This window comes from Chrysochloris asiatica, unplaced genomic scaffold, assembly GCF_000296735.1.
Source record: "Chrysochloris asiatica unplaced genomic scaffold, ChrAsi1.0 scaffold00100, whole genome shotgun sequence".
Lineage (NCBI taxonomy): Eukaryota > Metazoa > Chordata > Mammalia > Afrosoricida > Chrysochloridae > Chrysochloris > Chrysochloris asiatica.
In genome coordinates this window covers 695,851-718,266 of record NW_006408618.1, presented here as the reverse complement: position 1 = coordinate 718,266, position 22,416 = coordinate 695,851, and the positions used below count along the sequence as shown (strand labels likewise).

At 38.4% G+C, this 22,416-nt stretch overlaps 1 protein-coding gene across 4 annotated transcripts in view; it reads right to left on the bottom strand.

Moving 5' to 3' along the window:
* The window catches only part of DNM3 (dynamin 3), a 1,007,215-nt gene that overhangs the window by 522,487 nt on the left and 462,312 nt on the right, over positions 1–22,416 (bottom strand). For all 4 annotated transcript variants that reach the window (XM_006867044.1, XM_006867045.1, XM_006867047.1 and 1 more), the window contains exons 11-12: positions 19,398–19,484; positions 2,153–2,223 (exon numbers count right to left, since the gene is read on the bottom strand). In XM_006867044.1, the coding sequence (XP_006867106.1) occupies positions 2,153–2,223; positions 19,398–19,484 (158 nt within the window). The remainder of the gene's footprint in view (positions 1–2,152; positions 2,224–19,397; positions 19,485–22,416) is intronic.

Genomic DNA, 22,416 nt, shown 5'->3' with positions numbered 1-22,416 from the left:
GCTGTGTTTGGAAAGTCTTTGAATTAACAAAATGATATGCCTTTCAAACCCTAGAAATAAAAATGACAATGTAGTCCAACAATTTCTGATTTAGAAAATACTAAAATTTACTTAGGAAGAAATAAGTTTGGGAGCATCTATCTTTACAAATGGAGTCCAGATTTGGTGCTGCAGGTTAATGCACTGGACTGCCAGGTCGGTTTGAGCTACAAGGTGGGTGGTTCAAGCTTACCAACCAATCCTTAGGAACCTTACACAGGGTCACTGTGAGTCAGAGGCATCTTGACATCACTTAACAACAACAACAATCTTTAAAAAGAAAAGAAAAGGATAATTTCAGAAAAAAAAGTTTCAAGAAAAGCAGGGAGGCATGGTTTAAATTTTATAAGGGTCACATTACACGTTCAAAACTAGAATTTTCTCAAACAGATTATGGCATCCTCTATATGTTCCCCCTTAGCAACTGGACTGAGTTTGGTACAGGCCACATGAAGTTCACTGGCCATGCTGGGAGTTAGGCAGAAATTCTCAGCTCTACCTTGCAGGCCTAGGGACATGGAGGCATATGAGAGTTTCAGTTGCTTCCTCTGATGATTCTGCAGAAGGTAATGAGCAATGGAGGTGGTAAGGGACATGGGGGCAAGAAGAGAAAGGTAACAGGTCTCTGCAAATGACTGTGCAAGAAATACCTATCTAGAGGTGGGGTGGAAAGGGTGGCTAGAAAAACAACTAGACAAGGGAACATATTTATCACTGCGTTCTGACAGTTTACATGTAAGTCATCAACAGAAAAAGACTGATCAAAATAAACTTGTCACAAAATATTAATAGCCAGTGCATGAAAAATATTTGTATACTATTGATTAGGCTACCACAACTATACCCAAATATGGAATGAAACAATGTTCTCTTAAATAACAAACCCCTTTTTTCCTAAAACATGAATACAAATTCCTAGTGCCAATGTTTAGGTCACAGGATCTATATACCGATTTCTTCTAAGTCAGGATATAATTAAATGGATAAACTGGAAATCTTGACACATTTTATCTATCCCCATTCTTGGTGTGATGCTGCAGCATAATGCAATGGTCCAAAAGGTCAGTTTGAGCCACAAGATCAACAGTTCAAACCTCCTAGCTGCTCTTTGGAAACAATACACAGGTTCACTATGAGTCAGAACCGACTCAACAGCACATAACAACAACTTGAACACACATTCAAGTAATTGTTCGTAGGCTTTATTAAAATAGTCTGTATTTTATATACTTTCAGTTGGAATCACTAATATGCACTCAAACTTCTTTAAACATAAAAAAACAAACAAAAACTGGTTCTACCAAAATGGCAGGAGAATTCAGAGTCTTGAAAATGTCACATGATGAATAACCAAACCTGAATAAGCATAATGCCTACATTACATTTATATATATGCAAATATATATAAAGTATATATACTTTATAGAAAAGAAAATATTCATTCCAAACTATTATGTCTAAACTTAAAAGAGATGTTGTTGTTGTTGTTAAATGCCGTTGAGTCAGTTCTGATCCATAGCGACCCTGTACAGGGTTTCTGAGGCTGTAAATCTTTACGGGAGCAGAAAGCTTCATTTTCTCTTGTGGAACAGCTGGTAGTTTTGAACTGCTGACCTTGAGGTTCGCAGCCCGATTCGTAACCACTATGCTACCAGAGCTCCTTTAAAAGGGATAGTTACTAAAAACACACAAAAAAAGGCCTCCACATTCTGACTTGGGGAAGTTGAAACTGCTTATATCCTGTGAATTGCACTTGATATTTCAAATTTATGTGAGAAATTGTTCCCAAACAAATCTTAAATGTACATCTGTTACTGAATATCTATGGGAGTTCAAGTACAAACCTCAGATCATCATCCAAAAACAATGAATACCTAAGACTCCTACAATTTCACATGTTGCATGATGAAGGAGCCAACTACTTTATCAAGAGAACAGTAAATACCCCTGCCACATGGACATGAGGCTCAGACCTCCTAAGAAGAAAGATTTGGAGTCAATCTAACACAGATTATACTTTAAAAAGATAATAGGGTTATAGTAGAAATTCAATGCATTTTCTATACACAGAAAAGCAGGAGAAATGTATGTGGCAATCAACTGTTTCACATACTTTGCGAAGCCAATGAAGTCTTCATGATTGGTGTTGATGTAGGAAACTTGGATGTCAATCAATAGCAGAACCTACAAGTCAAAGAGAAATACTTATTTCAGAACCTATATATCAAAGACAAAAAACTGAATACTCATATTAAAAATCTCAAACATTAAATTGACTAATTGCCTAAAAACTGATTCTATCCATTTAGTTTTATTAACAAAAAAGTTTCAACTAGAATGAAAAGTTGCATTACATTTTTTTTTCATTGTTGTTGCTAAGTGCCAATGATTTGGTTCCAAAACATAGTGAGGGTTTCTGAGGAGCAACTGGTTGAGTTCAAACTGTCAACCCTGCAGTTCAAATTGATTGTTTTTGTTGTTGCTATGTGCCATACAGTCGGTTTGGACTCATAGGGACCCTGTACAGGGTTTCCGTCTTAATTATTTTACTCTAAATTTAGATATTAAAAATGTAAATGAAAAGTAAGTATGAGTACCACATGAAGACAACAGCACTACAATCTCTAGGATTTACTATTTGAATGGTTTAAAATTAAGAAAGGTGTGCAACAGGGTTGTGTTCTTTCATTATATTTATTCTACCTGTATGCTTAGCAAATAACCTGAGAAGCTGGGTTATACGAAGAAAAATGTGGCATCAGAATTAGAGGAAGACTCATTAACAACTTGTGATATGCAGATGATACAATGCTTGCTAAAAGTGAAGAAGACTTAAAATATTTACTGATGATGATCAAAGAGCACAGCCTTTGGTATGGATTACATCTCAATGTAAAGAAAACAAAAATCCTTACCACTGGACCAATAAACAACATTCTTATCAACAGAGAAAAGACTGAAGTTGTCAAGGACTTCATCCTTCATGGATCAACTTTCAACACTCATGGAAGCAGCAGTCAAGAAATCAAACGATGTATTTATTACATTAGGCATATCTGCTGCATAAGACCTTTTTAAAGTATTAAAGAGCAAAGATATCAGCTTAAGGTCTGAGGTGTGCCTGACCCAAGCCATGGTATTTTCAATAACATCATATGCATATGAAAGCTGGACAGTGAATAAGGAAGACCATAGAAGAATTGACGTTTTTGAGTTATGGTGTTGGAGGAGAATACTGAAAGTGCCATGGGCTGCCAAAGAACCAACAGATCTTGTTTTGAAAGAAGAACAGCCAGAGTGCTCCTTGGAGGCCAGGATGGCCAAATTTCATCTCTCATTCGCTCTCATACTTCTGACATATTGTCAGAAGGGAACAGTCACTGGAGAAGGATATCATGTTTGATAAGGTGGAGGGTCAGAGAAAAAGAGGAAGACATCCAGTGAGATGAACTGGCAAAGTGGCAGCATCAATGGGCTTAAGCATGGCAACAATTGTGAGGTTGGCCCAGGACCAGGCAGCGTTTCGTTCTGTTGTGCATAGGGTTGCTATGAGTCAGTACCGATTCTATGGCACCTAACAAACACAAAAACCTAACACAGATGCTGTATTTTTTCTATTCCTCTAAAATGTGGGGATAATGTTCAAAAGAAGACGTATGCAAAGGAGTTTCCAATAGTTTGTGGAAAAGGATAATTAAAAGGTAATGGGATATTCCCCATATAGAACTATCTGAGGTGGGACATTCCCACTAGAAAGGATGAGTAGACCCAACTGGAACAGCTAGAGCAACAGAAGATACATTATCAAAGAAAGATCAGTAGGAAAACTCCAAAACCAAAATGGCAGTGTGATTGGCTACTACAAAAAGCAAGATGTTTATAAAGAAGCCATCAAGACAAGTAATCAAGTCTCTTAAGGACAAACCCCCCTCCAAGACTCAAAGGGAACACATGAGTAGGCATGTAAGCTTGCTGGTGACCATGTTGGTCTACTGGTGAGTCGAAGAGGAGGAAAAGCAGCAGTGAAGAAATGGGCTGAGTTCAACCATATTCCACAGACTCAAGTTTACCTGGAGATGAGAGAGAGACAAGGAAGGGCTGGCTGGTCTGAAGTGTAGTGAGAACTGGGGACTCCTGAGCCCATGGAAAAGGACAAAGCCATGGCAGGCTAAAGCTCAGAGTGAAGCATCCAGATGATATGAAGTGAGGGGAGATGCACCAAAATGCCCAAACTTGCAGATCGTACCCATTTGACCTAACCTCAATGGCTTGATAATCAGAATGTGACTAGTGGAATATAAAAAAAAGATCTGATAAAGGGAATGAGTGTAAATTGCTACAATTTGATGAACCTGACCTATACTTATTGATGTAGTAGCTCAAAATATCAACTCAATGGGAAGTAGTCTTCACATCAAGTATCAATTCTATCCCTTCTGCATAGAGGTAGATAGGGACGGGCAACGTAGACATTGTCTACCTAAAATGATGGGGCGATAAAGTCACGAAGTGACTGGCTTACAAGATTTCAAGAGGGAATACAGCTTAAGAGAGTGTGGAGGTAGGTTCAGATCCCACTGAATAGTTTTCATCTTGTCTAGATGGGTCTGGTAAAAAGAGATGGGGATAAGATTCTTATGATTCAATAGTGAGTAATTGCTATCATGACTAATTGTGACTGTCACAACTGTAAAGGTGTAAGTTTTGCAACAAAAACAGGGGAGTAGTTAATTTTATAGCCCACAGATGACCCTAGGACCATCAACGGAGAAGAACACAAGCAGAATGTGGGACCCTAGCCAAAGAAACAGTGATACCAGAGATGAAGGCAGAGATGAGGACATGAAAAGATGGAGCATCTGAGGACTCTGGACTCATGGAAAGAGAGGGACTGGGTGCTGGCAGCCAGGAGGCAGGCTTGCAGCATATGCCCTTTGATTGTTTAAATTATTATAAATTCCTGAGTGTTTTTGTGTACATACCCACCCCCAAAAAAACAAATAAACAAACAAAACAGAGGAAATAGAAGCAAATACTGTTGAATGATGATGCAAGGAGATTGCAATGAAACGATGGTGTAAAGCTGATGTTCTCCCATGCAGACTATCACTATGTTCAGAATAAAAACTTAAAATAAAAAAAAAGTGAAAAAAAAAGTAATGGAATATTCCCTGAATTTTCTGAAGCCCCCTTGTATAAGAGTCAGTGAGGGGCTGCTGTGAACTTCCTGTTTCTTTAGACATCATGTATGAGCCAGGAATTAGCAATACCATATCTTGTTATTCCTCTCAATCTTCTTCTCTCTAAGTCCCTTCTAGGCACTTTGAAAGAAAATCAACTCATCAACCAACTTCAAAAAGTGATATACAAGTAAGTAGTCTCCTTGAGGTCAATCAGATTCATCTTCAAATCAACTAAAATGTGTGCTTCAGTCTCTGCTGAAATAACATCGCCTCAGAGGGATCTTCCCTTCCCTTTTTATCTCAATTATCACTCTTGCTACTTTCTTTTTTATTCTCTTACCCTGTCTTATTTTCCTTTGTAGCACTTCCCACCAGCTGACATGGAAAGTATGTATGTAATAGGTATGTACGGACATCATCTGCTGTATCTACTGCTATACTCTTAGTACCTGGCACATCACATACATTTAATCAAGATTTGCAAAGGAATGAACTGAATGTATGTTCCAGGCCAAACAAAAATGCTAACATCACAACATATTTACAAAGTTAAAGATTTACAAAGTCATAACATACTTATGAAGTCCCTTTGCTAAAAATACTCTTCAAAGGGGATATAGAAGCCTGAAGGAGAATGAGAAAAGAATTAAACCACAAGAGACTGTAAGAAAGAGGGTTTTCTTACAGAGATATTCAAAACTGAGATCCATATTTCCTTTAAATTTCCTTTTGTTCTCCTAACTAAGCCACTTCTGTTGCTATGGTGCTAAGACTTGTTGATAGCAGAAAGAACTTAAAAATCCCTGCGTCAATCAAGGCATAGTCTGAATAGGTAAAAGAGGGGAGAAAATGTTAAGGTACTTGACTATCTTGTGGAAATTGGTTCCATTGCCTACCATTGTGAAATAAGCATTTAAATGGGATAGGAAGGAATACTGGGAAATATGATTACAGAAAGTTTATAAGCACATCTTCAGCCTTTAACAGATCAGATTAACTAAAAGGAGTACTAGGATTTGTCCAGTGAAATAGACTTCTTGTCCAGAATCTTCTGAGGTGGGACATTTCCAATTGAAAGGACATGCAGACAAACCCAGAGTGGCTAGAGGAACCTAAGATATTTCTTAAAAGAAAGATCAGCCAAGGGTGAGTGGGGGGGTGTAGGGAGAAGCAGACTGTTTGGCTGTTACAATAACAAGCAAGCTGTTCACCTGGGAGCCGTAAAGGCAAGAAAAGTCAGCCCATCAAGATCCCCGCCCCTCCCCCCCCCCAAGATTAAAACTCAAAGGGAACACATGAGCAGACTTGTAAGTTTGCTGGTGATCACTTTGGTCTACTTGTGGGTAGAATCAGAGAAAAGGCAGCAATGAAGACATGGGTAGAGTTCAACCACGCTCCATAGATACCCGTCCACCTTGAGATGAGAGAGAGAAGAGGAAGGATTGTTTGGTCTGAAGTTTAGGGGACTTAGGAATTCCTGAAGCCATGGACACTGACCTAGCCACTGGGGGCTAGAGTTGACAGTGAAGGAGCCTGCTGAAGTGGAGGAAGGCAATGCAAGAAAACCCAAACTTGAAGAGAGTACCAATTTTACCTAGCTTAGATGGCTTGCTGATCAGAACTTGATCAACTAGAAGAAAATAAAGAAGTTTGATACAGGAAGCAAGTGTAAATTGCTACAATTTTATAAACTTAACCTTTGCTTATATATGTAGTTGCTCAAAATTCCAACCATGAGGGAAGGAGTCTTCACACCAAGGGTCATGTCTATTCCCTCAGTACACAGGAATGACCATGACAGGCTACTTAGACATTGGCTAACAAATGCGAGACAATAAAGGTATGAAGTGGCTGGTTTACAAGTTTCCAAGAATGTGCTTAGTTTCAGAACAACAGAGGTAAAGGAGAATGCATACCAAATAGTTTTCCTCTTGTCTATATAAGTCTGGTGATGGGGATGGGGAAGTACAGGGATAGGATATTTGTGATTCAATAGTGAGTAATAACAAAAAGAGGGGAGCAGTTTATCTTTCATTCCAGGAACAGAGGACCCTAGGATCATCAGCAGGGAAGAGCAAGAATGGAGCATGTTATCTTAACCAGAGAAACTTAGATGCCAGAGACAGGAATAGAGGTGATGGCATAGAGAAGTAGAGCAGCTAAGGATTCAAGACCCATGGAGTGAGAAAGGCTGTATGCCAATGGTTGGCTTGCAAAATGTGTCCTTCATTGTTTAAATGAGTCCATATTTCTGTGTATTTTGTGCACAGCCAAAAAAAAAATAATAGAGGTAAATAATTAACCAATGGTGCATGGAGGGGATTGTAATCATTGCAATGAAACAAAAAAAGATTTGAGTGCATGGCTCATGACCTGCCCTGTAAACTGTCACTCAATTCACAGTAAAAAATAAATAAATAAAGGAATGCCTGCCTGAAAACTTCCAGAACTCTGTACTTGGACTTTGCAGCATAAAAAATAGTTATTATCGTCATAAACAAATATTTATTGTCTTCTTCCACTGACATTGATAGTGATTTTTTTTTGTTATTGTTTTTGGCCAGAGTTTAAAAAGAACTTTATCAAAGGATATTATTCAAAATCAAGGTCTGTTCTTTAGGAAACAAGGGAAGGTGAAATAAATAATGACAAAGTCTCTTTTCTCTTTGCTCTGTTTATAAAGTAAGAAAGCAGTCACAAAGAGGCCAGGCCCAGGCATACAGTACAAATCAGGTATTATAACTAGGCAATGCAAGTAGCCCTGGTGGTGCAATGGCTTAAATGACAGACTGCTAATCAAAAGGTTGGTAATTTGAACCACATATTGGTTCTGCAAGAGAAAGACATAGAATTTGCTTCCATAAAGACCTCAAGTTGGTTCTAACTCATAGTGACCCTGTATAGGGTTTCTAAGACTGTAAATCTTTGCGGGCAGAAAAAGCCTCATTTTTCTCCCAGAGAGTAGCCAATGGGCTCAAATTGTCAAACTGGTTCACAGTATAGTGCTTATCCCATAAACATCACATTCTAGGAATCCCTATGTGGCAGTTGTACTTTGTAACAAGGGGTCTCTGGGTTGGAATCTACAAGATGGTACCTAACAACACCAACAAGAAATATGTAATGCAGCAACAAGCAAAAGAGAGCTGTGAGTAATAAGGCAAATTGGAATATGTGGGAACTACCTAAAGAAAAATGTACATATATATTTTAACAAGAAAAAGTAAACAATTCAGGAGTCTTTGAGTGGTACAAACTGTTAAGAGCTGATTTCTCAAAATAACAACTTCATGAATTGTGCTTTTTTTAAATTGAGAACTGAGTGCTAGTTCACATGGGATAACATTAGCTTTACACCATCTTTTCATTACAATGATTACAATCTCCTCCTTGTATAGTCATTCAACAGTATTTGCTTCCATTTCCTCTGTTTTTGGGGGGTAGAGGGTGGGGGTGAGAAGATGTACACAAAAACACTAAGGAATATATAATAATTTAAACAACCAAAGGGCATATTCTGCAAGCCTGCTGCCTCGCTGCCAGCACTCAGTCCCTCTATTTCCATGAGTTCAGAGTCCTCAGCTGCTTCCTCTCTCCATGTCCTCATCTCTGCCTCCGTCTCTGGTGTTGCTGCTTCTCTGGATAGAGTCCCACCTTCTGCTTGTGCTCTTCTCCCTAGATAGTCCTTGGGTCCTCTGTTTCTGGACTGTAAGATTAACTACTCCCCTGTTTTTGTTACAAAACTTCTACCTTTACAGTTGTGACAGTCACAATTAGTCATGATAACAACTGTTGTTGTTAAGTGCCATTGAATCAGTTCCAACCCATAGCAACCCTGTCTAGGGTTTCCGAGGAGCAGCTGGTGAGCTTGAACTGCCAACCTTGCAGTTCAAATGGCTATGATAATAATTGCTCACTATTAAATAATAAGAATCTTATCACCATCTCTTTTCACCAGACCCATCTAGACAAGATGAAACCTATTCAGTGGGGACTCTATCTTCCTCCGCACACTCTTAAACTCCCTCTTGAATATTTGTAAGCCAGTCACTTTGTGCCTTTATCACCCCCTCACTTTAGGTTGCCAATGTCTTAACTTGTCCTTGCGTATCTACCTGTATTCAGAGGGGATATGATTGATACTTGATATGAAGACTCCTTCCTTCTCTGTTGGTATTTTGAGCTACTATATCCATGAGTATAGGTCAAGTTCATCAAATTGCATCAAGTTACACTCATTTCCTTTATCAAAAATTTTTTTTTTAAATCTGCATCTAATCAAGTTCTGATTATCAAGCCACCGAGGCTAGGTCAAATGGGCACTATCTTCAAGTTTGGGTGTTTTGGTGTGTCTCCCCTTACTGCATATCAGTTGGATGCTTCACTCTCAGCTCTAGCCCTCCGTGCCTAAGTCCTTTTTCATGCATATCTTTTACATGGTAGCAAGCATTGGGTACCTTCCTCAGGCAAATCTTTTCTGATCCTTGCCCTTACCCTAACCCAAGAAAAGATTGGATCATATTATTATTCTCATATAATCTATTATAAGGAGTTCTGGTAATGTAGTGGTTATGAGTCAGGCTGCTAATCTCAAGGTCAGCAGTTCAGAACTACCAGTGGTTTCACGGGAGAAAGATGAGGCTTTCTGTTCCCATAAAGATTTACAGCCTCGGAAACCCTATACAGGGTCACTATGAGTCAGAAATGACTCCATATAACCACCATATTATATTTATCAACGGCATACTATACTTATCTAAAGCATTTACCATAAATGCAAGTAACTATCTACTTCTTTGTTTAGTGTTTCTCTTGCCTACAAGACTGTAAACCCCCTGAACATAGGGATTCTTATTCATCATTTCATCCCTAAGATTTAGCAAGATACATATGTTGTGCCAAGTGAAGCTGAGTTGGTTCAACTCATAGAAACCCTATATAGGGTTTTCAAGGAGCAACAGATGGGTTTGAACCACCAACCTTGAGTTTAGCGGTTCAGTATTTATCCTGAAGTGCCACAACAGGATTCCAAGATACATATGGTTGTGTACCACAGAATCAGTTTGAACTCACAGCAACCCTGTATAAGGTTTCTGAAGCTACAAATTTTTACTGGAGCAGCAAGTCTCATCTTTCTCCCGTGTAATGGTTGGTAGTTTCTAACTGCTGACCTTGAAGTTAGCAGCTCGACTTGTAATCACTATGTTATCAGAACTCTTTAAGATGCTTATGTTGTTGTGCCTACAAGTCAGTTCCAACTCATAATGACCCTGTATATGGTTTCTGAGGAGTGACTGGTGAATCTGAACAACCGACCTTTAAGTACAAGCTGAACTTGCAGTCTGTGGCATTATCCCACAGCACCAGACCAGGATTCCATATAGTAGGTGCCTAATATGAAGGCACTTGACAACAATAACAATATATATAGTTTATATACTAAATTCTAGAGATCAAATGATAAATTCTGAGGCTAAAATGATGAAAAAGACTAACAGAATTCATATGTCCACCACTTGTCTATCAGTTTGTAGTGCTACGGGTGGCTTGCCTATTGCTGTGATGCTGGTATTGTAAAAACTAGTATTTTATATTGCCAGTATTTTAAATACCAGTAGGGTCACCCAACATGGACAAGTTTCAGCTGAGCTTCCAGGCTAAGACAGATTCAGATGAAGGAGAAGGAGACTACTTCTGAATGTTTAGCCACTGAAAACCTTATTAATAGCAGTGGAACACTCAGACAGCACCAGAGTGTCGAATATTGAAACTTTCTGAAGAGCACCAGGATAGTATCAGGTAGCATCAGAAGATGAGCCCCTCAGGTTGGAAGGCACTCAAAATAAGACTGGGGAAGAGCTGCCTTCTTAAAGTACAGTTGACCATCATGATGCAAGTGGGGTAAGCTTTTGGGACCATCATTTTCTGATGGGGCACTACTCAAAATTAGAAGAAACAGCTGTAAACATCCATTAATAATCAGAACATGGAATGTATGAAAAATGAATCTAGAAAAATTGGAAATTTTCAAAAATGAAATGGAATGCTTAAAGATCTATATCTTATGCTTTGGTGAATTAAAATGGGCTGTTATTGACCATTTTGAATCTGACAGCATATGGTTTACTATGCTGGGAATGAAAAACTGAAGAGGAATCACATCACATTCATCATCACAGGGAATATTTCAAGATCTTGATGTACAATGCTGTCTGTGATAGGATAATATCCATATGTCTACAAGGAAGGCCAATTAATACAACTATTACTCAAATTTACACACCAACCACTAAAGCCAGTGATGATATAATTAAAGAATTCGGTTGGAAAACAGATCAAACATGCAATCAACATTTATTGATAGTTACTGACACTTGGAATGTAAAGGTTAGAAACAAAGAGGAAGGATCAGTCATTGGAAAATATGACCTTGGTAACAGAAACAATGCTAGAGATCTCATAATAGAATTTGCAAGATCAATGCCTTGTTCATTATAAATACCTTTTTAAACAGCATAAAAAATGACTATACACATGGACCTAACCAGATGAAGTACACAGAAATCAAACTGATTACATCTGTGGGAGAGATGGTGGGAAAGCTCCATATCATCAGTCAAAACAAGGCCATGGGTGACTATGGAACAGACCATCAACTGCTCATATGCAAGTTCAGGCTGAAGCTAAAGAAAATTAAAACAAGTCCATGAGAGCCAAATTATGACCTTGAACATATCCCTAAATTTAGAGATCATCTCAAGAACACATTTTATGCATCAGACACTAATAACCAAAGACCAGAGTTGTGGGATGCTCTCAAGAACATCATACAGTTAAAAAAAAAAAGCAAAAGATCATTAAAACAACAAGAAAGAAGGAAAAGACCAAAATTGATGTCAGAAGACATGCTGAAGCTTGCTCTCCAGCACAGAGATGCTAAAGCAAATGGAAGAACTAAGGAGGTAAAAGAGCTGAATAGAAAATTTCAAGAAGACAAAGTTAGCTCAAGAAGCAAAACCAGTATTATAATGAAATTTCCAAAGACCTGGAGTTGGAAAACCAAAAGGGAAGAACATGCTGAGCATTTCTCAAGCTGAAGGAACTGAACAAAAATTCAAGCCTCAACTTGAAATATTGAATGATTCTATGTTTGGTAAGGTGGAGGATCAGAGAAAAAGAGGGAGACCCCCAGAGAGATGGATTGGCAAAGTGGCAGCAACAATGACGAGGTTGGCCCAGGATTGGACTATGTTTCATTCTGTTATGCATAGGGTCACTATGCATCGGTACTGACTTGATGGCACCCAATAACAACAGCATGGGCAAAATAGCATGTTGGTGTGGCACCATAGGATAAGCACTGGACCTCAAGTTCAGTGGTCTAAACTCATCAGCTGTTCCTTGGAAACCCTAAACAAGGTCACTATGAGTCAAAATTGCTTCGAAGGCACTTTAACAACAACAATGAGCAAAATAATGAATGCAGAAAGCATCAAAATAAGATGGAGGCAATGCACAGAGTCACTGTACCAAAGCAAAGTGACTGAGGTTCAAACATCTCAAGATTTAGCATATAATCAAGAACCAACAGTACTGAAGTAAGAAGTTCAAGGTACACCGAAGGCATTGGCAAAGAAGAAGGCTCTGGGAATTGATGGAATACAAATTGAAATCTATCACCAACCTGATGCCTGATGCAGCACTAGAGGCACTTACTCATCTATGCCAAGAAATCTGGAATACCGCTATCTGGCCAACTGATTGGAAGAGATCCCAATTTGTGCCCATTCCAAAGAGAGGTTACTCAACGGAATGTGGAAACTACTGGACAACATAATTAGTATCACAGGCAAGTAAAATTATGGTACAGGTCATTCAAAAACAACTACAACAGTACATTGACATGAAACTGCTGGAAGTTAAAGCTGGATTCAGACAAAGATGCGAAACAAAGGCTATCTTTGCTGCTATAATATAGAGTTTGGCTGACAGCAGAGAATAACAGAAAGATGTTTACCAGTGCATTACTGACTATTAAAAGGCTTTCAACTGTGTGGGTCATGACAAACTACAGATAACTTTGCAAAGAATGGGTATTCCAGAATACTTTATTGTGCTTATAAGGAACCTATATATAGACCAAAAGAGGCAGTTGTTAGAACAAAACAAGGGGATTACTGAATGGTTTTAGAAGAGTGTGTGCCCGGGTTGTTTTCTTTCATGGTAACTATTTAATCTGTATGTTAAGCAAACTGGATTAAATGAAGAAGAACATGGCATCAGGATTGTTGGAAGACTCATTAATAGCCTGCAATACGCAGAATATACAACCTTGCTTGCTGAAAGGCAAGAGGACTTACAATATTTACTGATGAAGACCAAAGACCACAGTCTTCATATGGATTGCGTTTCAATGTAAAGAAAACAAAAATCCTCATTACTGGACCCATAATAACATCATGATAAATGAAGAAAAAATTGTAGTTGTGACAGATTTCATTTTGCTTGGATCCATTATTAGTGCTCATAAAAGCAGCAGACAAGAAATCAAACGATGTCTTGCATTAGGTAAATCTGAGGTGCAAGACCTCTTGAAAGTGTTCAAGAAGAACAAAGATGTCAGTTTGAGGACTGAGGTGTGCCTGACCCAGACCACGGTATTTTCAATAGTCTCATATGCATGTGAAAGTTGGATAGTGAATAAGGAAGACCGTAGAAGAATTGATTTATTTGAGTTATGGAGTTGGAGAAGAATATTCAACATACCAAGAATAAATTGTTCAAAGAAGTACAGCCAGAATTCTCCTGAGAAACCAGGATAGAAAGATCTCATTTCCCATACTTTAGCCATACTATCATGAAGGGCCAGTCTCAGGAAAAGGACATGCTTGGTAAAGTGGGGGTCACCATAAATAAGAATATGCCCAACAAGATAGACTGGCACAGTGGCAGCAGCAATGGACTCAAGCAAAACAACAAGGATGCTGCAAGAGTGGGCACTGTTTTATTCTGCTGTGCACAGGGTCACTATGAGTCAGATAGACTGTACAACACCTAACTAACAACAATTACAACAGTAAATATTTCTGGCTGTAAGTTTTGTAACTATCTACGGAGCAATATATTCCTATCTAATTAGCATATGGTCATTTATTATAGTTTGTCAATACTCAAAGCTATGGGCTCTGAAGCTTTGCTTTTGTGGCTAATCACAACTGGTGACATGACTAAATACTGCTACCAGTCACAAGGGAACCTGGCAAAAAGGATGGAAGGAGTCATTCTAATGGATTATATCCCCACAACCAAAAATAAAGTCAACACACAGTGAGTACTGGTCAATGGCATCCTATTTTTATGAGAAAGTTTCATGTGATCAGATTTCTGTTTCATCATTTACAAGTGAAAGACTGAAGAGTTAGGAGAAATGATCATGTTTAGATTCTCTGTGCTATTGCATCTACACTCCCCACAGTACGGTCAGGATTAGTTGAATTCCATACTCCCAAATGCATCTGAGTAGGAATTTGTACCAATAAACTATAATTTGTTATTGTTAAGTGCTGTAGAGTCGGCTCCAACTCATAGCAACCCAACATAGGGTTTCTGAGGAGTGGCTGGAAAATTTGATCCACTAACTTTGCTGTTTAAATTGACCCTGTAGTCCAGTTCTTACACTACAATGCCATACCAGGAAAACATAAATCATAATAGCTACAATATCTAAGCACAAATAAAGTGGTGCTGCTATAAGGAACAAAATAACTGTATAATTTTCAGTAGTGCCAAAGTTTGTGATGACTATCTTAAATCATTGGACATCAGTATAGGAAAGCAGAAAAAAATTAAAACTATGGCAGTTCTCTTCATATTCCTGGAAACTAAGAGTCTGTGTTCATCCTAGGAAAAGAGCCAGGTCACATGTAGGGGAAGAAAAAGAAAACAGTACTTTTTCTTATTTTTCTTTAGTTTCCCACCTTTTTTTATTTTTTTTACTTAAAAATCTTGACTATTCATTGGACGAAAAATAAATCTATCCTTGGATGCAGGGTCAACCACAAAGTCAGCCACTTTGACATGTAATTACATGTACAGAAGGACCTAGAATAGGTACACATAGATGTTCAAAAAACCTTTGTTTCAGAAAAAAGTTCACAAATTCATGGTTTTCCTTAGTCTTAGTTTTTAAGGTTTTTTTGTGCATAAGGCTTTCATATTAGAAGTTGGTAATAATTCTGTTAAGAATAAGACAGAAAGAAAGAAAACAAAAACCAACAAACTGTGAAAACCACAGAGCAGTTCTGATAAAGAGGCCTGAAGAAATGAGCGTCTCTCTGACCAGCTTTTACCAAAGTGCCCAAGGCAGCTTATAGTTCAGAAATCTAATGTGAGTTTCTATTCCAATTGACAGATTCACACTGCCAAAAATATGCATGTTTTTAACTATGTTATACAGGAACATAATAGAAGTGGCCATTGTCAGCTTCTATCGGCAGTTGATTAACAGCCAGACGAGGTTATCAGAGACTGTCATTTAAGAAGACACCTGCTCCATCTGCATTTGGGGACTGTATACATTACTCCATCAGAATGGCAGATGGAAGGCCCTTTCCCATAAAAGTAGAAAAAGCATTTTCCCCCTCATTTCTACTATATGTTAGAGCTCTTTGGATATGTGGGAGTAACAACAGAAATAATAGGAGAAACTAAGAGTTATACTTGAATTACTTCATTTCCACCTCACAAAATACCCATCAGTTAATTATCATTAGTCTCCCACTTTTAGATGAATAAATTTAGATGAATAAATTAAGATGAGAAGCGATTTTTTTAAGGTTACACAGTAAGTATATAGAAGAATTTGGATTTAAAGCCCCACAGTCTGAGTCCAGAGCCCACAATCTCAACTACAATGCTAAGTCTGAGTATGCCATTTTATTCAAACAAAAACTGAGGCATGGAACATGCAGATACTAACAAGTGCTTACATACAATCACAAAGATATTTAAGATAATATTTGTGCTATTTTTAGCCAATATTTTTAAACACAGAATTCCTATGAGTTAAGTTTTGTTGTTGTTAGGTATTGTGGAGTCAGTTCCGACTCATAGTGACCCTGCACAGGGTTTCCGAGGCTTTAAGTGTTTACAGGAGCAGAAAGCCTCATCTTTCTCCCACAGAATAGCGGGTAGTTTCAAACTCCTGACCTTGAGGTTAGCAGCCTGATTTGTAACCACTATGCTTAAGTAGAACATTTGAATTTTATAAAGACAATAAATTAGTTTTAAGTCAGGAGTACAACTGCCATCAGAGCTTAACTTTTCTCAGACCAACATGTGTATGAGGAAACCTCTGGCCTTGGTTCTTATGTCCAGTCCTAGGTGTGAATTCCCTGGCTTATGAGTTAGCATTGACTCAATTGCCTCCACTAAATCATAACATCGTATCATCTTTACTTTTGGCTATTACAATTTGAGTACTATTAAGAATGATTAATTAACTTTCAAAGAACAATGATTAAAAAGCCGAAGTAATGAATTTCATAGCCCAAGTAGACAACAGACTGTCACTTTCCAACTTTCTGGCCTCCTATCTCTCCATCTATCTCTTTCCACACCCTACCCACACACAAACACACTGTATGTTACACATGCCTCTTTCCCTGTGGTTTGATTCTCTCTTCGCTTTTGTCTTCCTCCTATCCCCCATTTTCTCACTCCTTCCCTTTCGAACTCCCTGAAGAATCACAAAATCTTGAAACACTAATTTATAGAGGATTTCAGGGACTCTGCAGACTAACATCCCAATGTCGTGCATGAGAAAACAATCTAAAGAAGAGATTTGCTTAAGAACATGCTGTTATTTTGTGGAAAACACATGGCTTAAGGCCAACGTTTTCCCTACAATGTCACATTTGCAGCTGAGTCATGCAATTTAATAGTTATTTGAAAACTTTTGTATTTCCTATTATAATCTCTTCTAAGTAACTTAAAAAAAAAAACAACACATTTAAATTTAAGGAGATTTTACTATTTTCATGTAGTACTTAACCTTTTAAAATGTATCATCTCCACTTGAAAAATAATCTTTCCAATTCACAGAACTAAGATTAATTGTTGTTGTTGTTAAGTGCCGTCGAGTCGGTTCCGACCCATAGAGACCCTGAACAGGGTTTCCGAGGCTGTAAATCTTTACAGGAGCACAAAGCCTCATCTTTCTCCCGTGGAGCGGCTGGTAGTTTTGAACTGCTGACCTGGCGGTTCACAGCCCAATTCGTAACCATTACGCTACCATAGTAGTAGTAGACAATTTCAAGGCCACTGCTACAAACCATATGCTTTTAAAATATAGAACAATTTTTAAAATATAGCTCTTAAACTTTTTTTCTTTCCAATGACAGATTCCATGGGAAAGCTGATAAAAAGTTTGTTCACAATCCTCAGGAAAAAACTGAAACACTGAACAGCTTGCATAACATTTGTGGAGTTCATGAATATCCCAATGCTCTTTTGTGCTCCAGTAGAAGATAAGGATACCTGTCTTAAAGACAAAATGTGGCATGTTTCTGAATTCATGGCTTTCAAAGGACACTGTATGCCAGTTGGGGTGCACATGATGATCCACGGAGCCCCAAAGGGAAAAATTAGGAACTTCAATCTTGGTGTATGTGTGTGTGTTTAACTTCATCTTTCTACAGTCTTTATATTGATTCATATTGTACATCATATGTCAACTATTATGTACAGTAACCAATCAAAAATAGTTGCTATCAAGTTGATTCCAACTTGTGACAACCCCATGCATGTCAGAATAGTACTGTGTTCCATAGAGCTCTCAATGGCAGATTGTACCAAACTAAAACACCTTTTTTTGAGGTGTTTCATGCTTGGAAAAGTGGAAGACCCCAATGCGATGGATTGACACAGGGATGGGAGCAATAGGTTCAAGCTTAACAATGACTGTGAGGACATCACATGATCAGGCAGTTTTGTTCTGTTCTGTGAAAGATCGCCATGAGTCAGAACTAACTTGACAGCACCTAACAACAACAATACACTGTGCTGTGTACTCAGTTACTTTTTTTTCCACTAAGGGGCAGGCCCAAGAAGCAGTTGTTTGAACAGAACATGGGAACACTGAATGTTTTAAAATTGGGAAAGGTGTGTGACAAGGTTGTGTTCTTTCACCATACTTATTCAACGTGTATGCTGAGCAAATAATATGAGAAGCTGGGTTCTATGAAGAAAAACGTGGCGTCAGGATTGGAGGAAGACTCATTAATAACCTGCGATATGCCAATGATACAACCTTGCTTGCTGAAAGTGAAAAGGACTTGAAACATTTACTTATGAAGATCAAAGAGCACAGCCTTTGATATGGATTGCATCTCAATGTAAAGAAAACAAAAATCCTCACCACTGGACCAATAAACAACATTCTTATCAATGGAGAAAAGATTGAAGTTGTCAAGGATTTCATTCTTCTTGGATCATCTATCAACACTCGTGGAAGCAGCCGTCAAGAGATCAGACAACGTATTGCATTGGGCAAATCTGCTGCACAGGAACTTTTTAAAGTATTGAAGAACAGAGATGTCAGCTTGAGGACTAAGGTACGCCTGACGCAAGCCATGGTATTTTCAATAACCTCATATGGATGCGAAAGCTGGACAGTGAATAAGGAAGATTGCAGAAGAATCGATGCCTTTGAGTTGTGGTGTTGGAAGAGAATACTGAAAGTGGCATGGACTGCCAAAAGAACCAATAGATCTGTTCTGGAAGAAGTACAGCCAGAGTGCTCCTTGGAGGCCAAGATGGCTAAGCTTCGTCTCTCATACTTTGGACATATTGTCCGGAGGAAACAGTCGTTGGAGAAGGATGTCATGCTGGGTAGGGTGGAGGGTCAGAGAAAAAGAGGAAGACCCTCAACGAGATGGATCAGCCAGGTGGCATCATTGATGGACTCAAGTGTGGCAGCGGTAGTGAGGTTGGCCCAGGATCGGACACTGTTTCATTCTGCTGTGCATGGGGTCACTATGAGTCGGTTTTGACTCGATGGCACCTGACAACAACAACAAAGGGGCAGGCCAACTGTAGGATACAAGCTGACATCATCAGAGAGAACTTCCACTTCCCACAAGAACCACGAGCCTATCAGGCACTGCTTTTTCTCACCTGATCCTTTGTCTTCCCTTCTCGCTCTCGAATGTGGTTCGCAATGATCCTTTCTGTTTCTTCACAGAGTCGGGGGAAGTTAGCCAGCTGTGTAAGAAAAAAAGATCTGAGTGTTAATATTCAAAAATGTATACGGTGAAAATGAATGAGAAATAAATTGCGCTTACAGCAATGACTCGATAGAATTGGGGGAGGGGAAGTGGTAGTAGTGAAATATTATGAACTCCTAAAGGAGTGACATCACTCGTCTATGTCAGTTTGCTGTACTGTGGTGGCTTCTGAGTTGCTGTGATTCTGAAAGCTATGCTGAAAGCAGAGACAATCAGAAAGATGTTTACCTATGCTTTATTGACTACGCAAAGGCTTTCAATTGTGTGGCTCATGACAAGCTATGGACAATATTGCAAAGTATGAATATTCCAGAACACGTGATTGTGCTCAAGAGGAATCTGTACCTGAATCAAAAGGCAGTTGTTCAAACAAAACATGGGAACACTGAATGGTTAAAAATTAAGAAAGGTATGTGACAAGGTTGTATTCTTTCACCATACTTGTTCAACCTGTATGCTGGGCAAATAATCCAAGAAGTTGTGTTCTATGAAGAAAAACATGGCATCAGGATTGCAGGAAGACTCATTAACAACCTGTGAAATACAGATGATACAACCCTGCTTGCTGAAAGTATAGAGGACTTAAAATATTTACTGATGAAGATCAAAGAGCACAGCCTTTGGTATGGATTACATCTCAATGTAAATAAAAATCCTCACCACTGGACCAATTAACTACATTCTTACCAACAGAGAAAAGATTGAAGTTGTCACTATCAACACTCAAGGAAGCAGCAGTCAAGAAATCAAATGACATATTGCATTAGGCAAATCTGCTGCACAAGACCTTTTTAAAGTACTGAAGAGCAAAGTTGTCAGCTTGAGGATAAGGTGTGCCTGACCCACGCCATGTCATTTTCAATAATCTCATATGCATGCAAAAGCTGGACAGTGAATAAGGAAGACCGTAGAAGAATTGATGCTTTTGAGTTATGGTGTTGGAGAATAATGAAAGTTCCATGGACTGCCAAAAGAACCAATAGATCCATTTTGGAAGAAGTGTAACCAGAGTGCCCCTTGGAGGCCAGGATGGCCAAACTTCGACTCTCATACTTTGGACATATTTTCAGGAGGGACCAGTCCCTGGAGAAGGATATCATGTTTGGTAAGGTGGAGGGTCAGAGAAAAAGAGGAAGACCCCAAGGAGATGTTTTTGCTAAGTGGCAGCATTGATGGACTCAAGCATTGCAACTGTAGTGAAGTTGGCCCAGGATTGGGCAGTGTTTCATTCTGCTGTGCATAAGGTCGATATATATATACTGAGCTATTAAGGAATGCCTTGTTATTTGCAACAGCCTCAGAAACAAAGAATCACTACTGCAGACAGGCAAATTAACAAGTGGTAGGGGTTTATAAAGGACAGGGATGTCTTTAAGGATATTTAGAAACTACATTACAGAAGAAAATACTTTGAAAACACCAAATACTGGCAATATGAAGGGACTTCAAAAAGCTCATAGAAAAATGGAACTAAAAGGTAATGGAATTTTCCAATGAACTTTTGAAGTCCCCTCATTCAATATTTATTCAACAATTAAATATTTGATAGATGAAGTAACCCAGGCCAATACGTGGACATTATTAATTCAGAGGAAGGCTAAAATGACAAGAGCTATGCCAATAAGTAGATTAAGATAATCTCCAAATCTACTGACTTTTACGGGAGGATTGGTTTATTTAAGTTAATTTTGTTGCAGAGGTAAAACAAGACACAACAAAACATGCACCAGTTCAAGTTTCTTCACATAAAATTTAGTGACATTGATTATATTCTTTGAGTAATTCTCAGTGTTCTTTTCTGAGTTATTCTTCTCCAATTAACATAAATCCACTGCCTGCCTAAGGTTCCAAGCTAATCTTTTGAGTTGCTGTTATACATTTGATCACTTATAGGCAGTTCTTAAAGTAACACATTTTCCACTAACATTTTGAAGTTTCCAATTAACTTTAAATAGTTAGTGGGGTGGGGAAAGTTGTTGTTGTTTTAAGTTAATTGGAAACATTTCATTGTCTTTAAATTCCATGGTTCCATTAACTTTTTGAAGCCCTCTCATAATGCTTAGGGCAGACATTTTTTTTTACAAGATAAACTATTGTTTAGCTTTTAAAAAGGTATGAGGGTTGTGTTTTTGTTTTTGTTTTTGTTTTAAGTTTAAACATTATTTCAGGGCAATCGTTTCAGGGGTCTGGATCCATGAGAATTAGAAATTTGGTTCTGTATCTCACCACTTTTGATCAGAATTCTTCTACCCAATCTTTGATCAAACTGCTCAGTAATCGTAGAAAGGCACCATCCAGTTCTTCTGGACTCATGCAAAGGAGGCAGTTGTTCATAGAAGCATTTAGTATTACATTCCACATTCTCCCACTATTCCTGACTCTTCTTTGTTGCTCCAGGTAAACACAGACTAATTATATAGCCTTGGATAGTCACTTACAAGCTTTTAAGAACCCAGGCACTACAACAAGATAAAATGTAGAACAGAAGCACTAAAAATATTATTAGGCCAATGAACAGAGAAGTTCCATGAAATTATGACTTCCATCACTCATCTTTCAGTTTGTCGTACTGTGGTAGTTTGTGTGTTGTGGTGATTCTGGCAATCATGCCACGGGTATTTTGAATACCAGAAGGGTAACACATGGTAGGTTCCAGCTGACCTTCCAGATGAAGACAAACTAGGAAGAACTAGTCTACTATTTCTTTAGTTACTGAAAACCTTATGAATAGCAGTAGAACACTGTCAGCATCAGATTATTGAATATTGAAACATGATGAAAAGCACCAGGACATTGTCAGATATAATGACAAAAGATGAGACCCTCTGGTTAGAAAGCACTCAAAATGTAACTGGGGAAGAGTTGTCTCCTCAAAGTAGAGTTGACCATGATGACACGAATAGAGTAAA